This window comes from Triticum aestivum, chromosome 2B, assembly GCF_018294505.1.
Source record: "Triticum aestivum cultivar Chinese Spring chromosome 2B, IWGSC CS RefSeq v2.1, whole genome shotgun sequence".
Taxonomy (NCBI): domain Eukaryota; kingdom Viridiplantae; phylum Streptophyta; class Magnoliopsida; order Poales; family Poaceae; genus Triticum; species Triticum aestivum.
This window is the reverse complement of record NC_057798.1, coordinates 408387462-408394878: the sequence shown is the minus strand read 5'-3', so window position 1 is coordinate 408394878 and position 7417 is coordinate 408387462. Positions and strand designations below refer to the sequence as shown.

Here is a 7417-nt window from a genome sequence, read left to right as displayed (position 1 = left end):
AACAATAATCGAGCAGAGCACCGCAGGAGCAACACGAGTCAACGACGCAAGCGGCGCCGAGTGGGACCACCTGCCGCGTTCCTTGACCGCTTCGCCCCACCCGTCCCTGTCGCGCTGGCCCCACCCGGGACCAAAAGCATTTGCCCGTTCAACCACCGCCCTCTTTTGACCCCCCCCAGAACCCGAGCCACAGGATCAAACCCGACTCTGAAACACATATTTTTCTTTCTCCTTCTTGTCTACCACGCACCTTTTCTTCTTCAAAGCTCAAAGCTTCCAACTACACTTGTTCTTTTACAACATGCTTAGTGCGACTAAACTGATGCGGCCAAAAGAAAAAGAAATTCTACTTGCTTATTAGTAGTAATATATGGTAGCTAGCAGTAACGAAGGGAACATGGCGACAAGCTAAGTTGAATTAACATGTGAGGACGACGGTAATGGCAAAGAGATTTCAGAGCTCCGGTAGCGGGGCGAGCGGCTCCTGGTCCGCGGGGGTGTGCCGGTGCTCGCCTTCGTAGGTCACGATGAGCATGGAGGGGTCGCTGGGGTCGCGCTCCACGTGCTTCCGCGCCGGGCACCCGCGCACCGTGCTGCACTTGTAGTAACCTCTGCATGCATATCACGCAGCAACTGGTGGTTAGTTCACTGCCCAAACTCCAAGATTACTCTGGTCTTACATGGTGGAGGGAAGCCTGGGAAGGGATGCTGCCTCACCGTGGGTAGGGGGAGCCCTTGATAGGCTTCTGCCCGTACTTGCGCCACGAGAAGTCGTCCGCGGGGATCTCCGCTGCCTTCGAGCTGATCGCCGGCACGCGAGTCATCCGCCGAACCCGGGACTTCCTGCCGGTCCCATTCATTCATTCTTTAGCAACATGGATAACACCAGCAGATGAAGAACGGAACAACGAAATCCATCACTGGGTGAATCGAATCTGCTAGACTACTAACCTGCGCTTGGAGCAGTGGCAGCGGCCACCGGAGGCGCCGTACTTTCCGCCGGCGACGTTCTCGGAGTGCGCGTGGTCGTGGCACTTGCGTTTCTGCCCGGCACCCGCGCCGGTGGATGCCGCGGAGGACGCCAGCGGCGGTTTCCCGCAGCTGGCCGAAGGTAGTGGCGGGAGCATCAGCGAGGACCCGCCCCCGCGTCCGTTGGACACGCTCCCGTCACCGGTCACCGACGACATGAAGGATGAGCTCGCGGCCGAGACGCTGAAGCCAGCGTCGTTTCCGTACCCAGAAGACGCCTTGGTGAAGTCCAAGGTCACGGACCTCGACGAAGACGCCCTCACCGGCGCCGGCTCGGACACGGCGGGGCCCTGGGACTGCGCCACCACAGGCCCGCGCCGGAACCTGGCGTGGCCAGTGCGGTGGTTGAGGATAGAAATCACCTTCTTGAACTTGGACACTGTCATATCAGTGATCTCCCGGCAGTCCACCTGCTGCTCCGGCGCCTCCGACGACCCAACCGGCGAGCTCTCGCTGGTGCCTGTCCGGGAGAGCTGCAGGATGAGGTGCTCCATCCCGCGCAGCCCCGCCGCCGCCGCCTCCTGGATGGCCACCTGCTCGTCCGCCCTCCCGTATCCTCCAATCAGATCCATGGTCATCATCGCGACCGCCCTCACGAGATAAGATAGGTGCTCGCCGGACAACGGAAATGGGGGAAGAAGAAGAAGTGAGGGAGACGCGAGGGAGGTCGGGTTATAAAAGAAGGCGAGGCGGTAACCGGGAGCAGCGGGTGGTGGTCAGATGGTGGACCAGTTCGGGTCAAAGCAGAGGCCCGATCGACGGCCGGGATCCTGTGCTTCCCGGGCCAGAGACACGGGCTTACCGGGTGTTTGCCGGTGGTCATCTCCCGCCGTTGGATGGTACGGACGGCTGGGATGGAGAGAGGAAGTTGACTATTTAACAGCGCTACGCGTGGCGGGGGCACGGGACCAGTTGGTTCCAACTGCAAGACGAGCGACCGCCTGGCGCTACGCATACGAACGCTTCCGCCTCACGGCTCATGGACACCCGGGCCCAGGCTAGAAAACAACTGAATCTGACCCAGTTGTCAGTGCTACTGTTACATCCTACCACTGTACTGTACTACACAACTTGCAAGAGGAGACTTTGTATGACACGATAATCTCGTGACGCTTTCGCCCCAAAAATTGAAATACTACTACGTGAAACAGTTATGTGAACGGTGCCAATGATGTGAGGTGCTGTGCTGGTCTCGTAACCCACATGTCAGAGACTTCCCTTCCCTTTCTTCATTCAGTCTGATTTGGCATATCGTGTGGGACGGGGATTGACGAAAAGTCAATGCTGGACTTTAATGCCTGAATGGAAATGCCGTTGGTTCGTGGATTCAATTCAAGGACTAAAAAAATCATGAGCTCTGACTTTTTTTGCGCGTCCTCGCATTTCTGGTCTACAAAGGAAATGCGTAGACCAACCCAAATGATGTCTTGAAATTTCATCCAGCGAGCGATTACGACGAGAGCAACTAATTTCTACTCTTAATAAAGCAGTTAGTAGGATTGCGTTCATGGTATTTTTGATTCCATCATTTTTATCCGGTCTTTTTGACTGATTTTTTTCGTACCCCTTCCACCACCATTCTTCATGCCGGTTTAATTTTCTCTCCACTCTTTTTTAGCAAAGCAACATTTTCCTAACGTACAAAAAATCACGGACTAAATCTTCCTAACTTATCTAAATCAACCAACCTTCCTTATTAATGCAATTTATTTTAGAAAACAAATATAGGATTTTCTGGAAACAAATAAGGGATTTTAAGCAAATTACCTTGTAAATCATGACAAACTCTACTCCTAACTAGTAAAATGCACGTGCGTTGCTACGGGCTATAGTGAATCAAACAAATGATTATGGCCGTCTTCAAGGTCGAAATTGATTTCTCTCTGTTATGTGTGAGACTCCCCAAATTCAACTGTCTGAACACCCCTAAATACAGATCACATGTGGGGGGAAATGTGATTGTACGGACTATCTGCCATTTTATCTCCAACATGCTAGCCTAGTTAAAATAGAACACCCAACGATCCACCCTTTCCTTTCATGTAGGACCCTCCCTTCCCTCTTGCTTTTCTGCCATAGCAGAACATTTCTCGCTGGAGCCCTCTCCTTAAAAATCTGATGAAGGTCACCTCACCTTCTCCATGGGGCCCTATCTCCTTTCACGCCGTACTTCCCACACACCGCCAGGAGGAGCCCCCGCTAACCGCCCCACTCTCACGTGTTTGTGTCGATTCGTCACCGCCAATAAGAGAGGAGGTGTGCGCCACACGTGATGCACCCGAGTCAAGAAGGCAGATCTGATTTCTCACAAGACATTGCCACATTGTAACATACAGTTGAATATCATGCATTACCACCAAACAAAAATATTATATCCGCTGTTGGGCATGGAATGATGGAATTGGTACACCTTCGTGTCCGTTATTAACTCTTGAAGCAACCAATAAATGCATTTCCCTTCTATCCTAATCAAAAAATTGATGACAGATGAAAAATATATGAACCACTCGCTCATGCAATTTGTTGCAAAGCCATCTTTAATGAAATGCAATTTGCCACATTACCCAAAGTAGGAAAATTATTTTGCTCAGGCACCGTAACTGAACATACAACGCCAACCCCCATCCCCATCCACATCGGTCGCATAAGATAAGCGGGGGGCCCACATGTGTCCATATAAATTTTTATGGGACAAGTGGACATCCCACATCCCACATAATCTCACGTGAATTATAGACTTAGTTAAACTGTTGTACTGGAATAAAATACTGATACTGGACATTTCAAGTAACCTCCTACATGATCTAGCACCATCAACCTTCCTTGCCCCCACTTGCTAGCATTACTCACCCGCCGCCCCTCCTCCAACTACCAATATCACCCAGCTCTCAGCGTCCCCTCCAAGATTGTGATGGTGTCGCCGCCCTAGTTCATGCTCCCTCGAACTCCCTCTCCCCATGTTGCATCTCGACGGCCATGTCACTACGTTAATTGCCTGTTGCTATGAGGATACATATTATAATAGTTCAACATCAATCTTTTCTTATATATCTCTAGGTCAAGGGCATTATGTACTAAATTTTCATGTTGACTTTCTTACTACGATATGTTTATTGTGTGAAACATTTTTTTTCCAATCACCTACCATTGTAAGGTCTTGAGTTATAAAAGAAAAGACCAGCCTAGTCGCCTGTCCAACATCCAAGTCCCCAAGAGCTTAATATTTTTGTCTTTGAACCAGTGTTGCACCGACCTACTAAAATTAATCAAGGCGAGCTCATGGTAGGATGATCCCAACAAAACATCACAGGTTGACAGTACTCGCTTTACAGAAGCTCAAAAGTCCGTGAAGCCATAATAAATGGGTGCAGCTTCTTGGCTCCTTCGAATTGAGTTAGTCAAGGTCACATCTTAGGTAAATTATTATCCTGAGTTGTCTTCTTTGTTTTAGTTCTCTTTGCTCCCTTAAGTTCGCCTTTTTTTTCAATTCATAATGTTGATTCAATTTTGTGCGACATTGCAGATACTAAAATGTTCCGGATGAATAAAAATAATATACTGACATGCTACATGACCAAAATAATAATGAAAGCCACTTGTGTATATAGTTGCATGTATAACCATACATCCTGTACTTTGCACCTAGGTATAAATGATGACCCACAAGTATAGGGGATCTATCATAGTCCTTTCGATAAGTAAGAGTGTCGAACCCAATGAGGAGCAGAAGGAAATGATAAGCGGTTTTCAGCAAGGTATTCTCTGCAAGTACTGAAATAAGTGGTACCAGATAGTTTTGTGATAAGATAAATGGTAACGAGCAACAAGTAACAAAAGTAAATAAAGTGCAGCAAGGTGGCCCAATCCTTTTTGTAGCAAAGGACAAGCCTAGACAAACTCTTATAATAGGAAAAGCGCTCCCGAGGACACATGGGAATATCGTCAAGCTAGTTTTCATCACGCTCATATGATTCGCGTTCGGTACTTTGATAATTTGATATGTGGGTGGACCGGTGCTTGGGTGCTGTTCTTACTTGAACAAGCATCCCACTTATGATTAACCTCTATTGCAAGCATCCGCAACTACAACAAAAGTATTAAGGTAAACCTAACCATAGCATGAAACATATGGATCCAAATCAGCCCCTTACGAAGCAACGCATAAACTAGGGTTTAAGCTTCTGTCACTCTAGCAACCCATCATCTACTTATTACTTCCCAATGCCTTCCTCTAGGCCCAAATAATGGTGAAGTGTTATGTAGTCGACGTTCACATAACACCACTAGAGGTTAGACAACATACATCTTATCAAAATATCGAACGAATACCAAATTCACATGACTACTAATAGCAAGACTTCTCCCTTGTCCTCAGGAACAAACGTAACTACTCACAAAGCATATTCATGTTCATAATCAGAGGGGTAATAATATGCATAAAGGATCTGAACATATGATCTTCCACCAAATAAACCAACTAGCATCAACTACAAGGAGTAATCAACACTACTAGCAACCTACTAGCACCAATCCCGGACTTGGAGACAAGAATTGGATACAAGAGATGAACTAGGGTTTGGAGATGAGATGGTGCTGGTGAAGATGTTGATGGAGATTGCCCTCTCCCGATGAGAGGAGCGTTGGTGATGATTTCCCCCTCCCGGAGGGAAGTGTCCCCGGCAGAACAGCTCTGCCGGAGCCCTAGATTGGTTCCGGCCTCGTGGCGGCGGAGTCTCGTCCCGAAAGGTTGCCTTCTATTTTTTCTCATCGAAAGACTTCATATAGGAGAAGATGGGCGTCGGAGAGCCACCAGGGGGCCCATGAGGTAGGGGGGCGCGCCCAGGGGGGGCGCCCCCACCCTCGTGAGCAGGGTGTGGGCCCCCTGGCCTTCATCTTTGGCGACGATTTTTCTTTATTTATTTTAAGGTATTCCGTGGAATTTCAGGACTTTTGGAGTTGTGCAGAATAGGCCTTCAATATTTGCTCCTTTTCCAGCCCAGAATTCCAGCTGCCGGCATTCTCCCTCTTCATGTAAACCTTGTAAAATAAGAGAGAATAGCCATAAGTATTGTGACATAACGTGAAATAACAGCCCATAATGCAATAAATATTGTCATAAAAGCATGATGCAAAATGGACGTATCAACTCCCCCAAGCTTAGACCTCGCTTGTCCTCAAGCGAAAAGCCGATAACAATAAATATGTCCTCATGTTTAGAGGTAGAGGCGTCGATAAAAATAAAATACGGACATGAAGGCATCATGATTATTTCCATAACAGCAACATAAATAGATTTTGTCATATGATTACTCATGTTCAAGTGATGATCTTTTCACAAAGCCAAAGTATGAATCAGAAACCTTATTGAGCATCAACAAATTATACCCTTAGTCATTGAAGCAATTGCAATTTATCATAACATCGGAAAGAGTCTATGTCAGAGCTTAAAAGCAAGTCCACATACTCAACTATCACTTAGTCCTTCATAATTGCTAACACTCACGCAATACTTGTGGTTACGGAGTTTTAATCGGACACAGAGAAAGATAGGGGCTTATAGTTTTGCCCCACAACCTTTTACCTCAAGGGTAATGTCAACAATAATAATTCATGCTCCCCCACATCCAATTAGATATATATATCATGTTCTTTCCAACATGCTGAGCTTGCCAAAGGATAAAATGAAAAAGGAAAGGTGAAGATCACCGTGACTCTTGCATAAGGTAGAGGATAATAATAAAAGATAGGCCCTTCGCAGAGGGAAGCAGAGGTTGTCATGCGCGTTTAGGGTTGATGCACAAAATCTTAATGCAAAAGAACGTCACTTTATATTGCCCCTTGTATGTGGACCTTTATTATGCAGTCCGTCGCTTTTATTGCGTCCACAACAAGTTCGTACAAAGTTTATTTCTCTGCACTAATAAGTCATGCATATTTAGAGAGCAATTTTTATTGCTTGCACCGATGACAACTTACTTGAAGGATCTTACTCAATCCATAGGTAGATATGGTGGACTCTCATGGCAAAACTGGTTTAAGGGTATTTGGAAGCACAAGTAGTATTTCTACTTGGTGCTAAGAATTTGGCTAGCATGAGGGGGAAAGGCAAGCTCAACACGGTAGAGGATCCATGACAACATACTTTATCTCAGATGTAAGAAAACATAACTCATTATTTTGTCTTCCTTGTCCAACATCAACTCTTTAGCATGTCATATTTTAATGAGTGCTCCCAATCATAAAAGATGTCAATGATACTATATCTATATGTGAAACCTCTCTTTCCTTATTACTTCCTATTAATTGCAACGATGACCAAAGCTATATTTGCCAACTCCCAACAACTTTTAATCATCATACTGTTTCTATGTGAAGTCATTACGTTCAC

General features: G+C 46.6%; 1 protein-coding gene across 1 annotated transcript; it reads right to left on the bottom strand.

Moving 5' to 3' along the window:
- Positions 1-217: 217 nt before the first annotated feature.
- On the bottom strand, positions 218-1681 carry LOC123045188 (WRKY transcription factor WRKY51). The gene is made up of 3 exons (XM_044468142.1): positions 952-1681; positions 718-843; positions 218-611 (listed from the first exon to the last, which is right to left on the bottom strand). The coding sequence occupies exons 1-3, from the start codon at positions 1608-1610 to the stop codon at positions 455-457; spliced, it is 942 nt and encodes a 313-aa protein (XP_044324077.1). The 5' UTR covers positions 1611-1681; the 3' UTR covers positions 218-454.
- Between the last annotated feature and the right edge of the window lie 5736 nt (positions 1682-7417).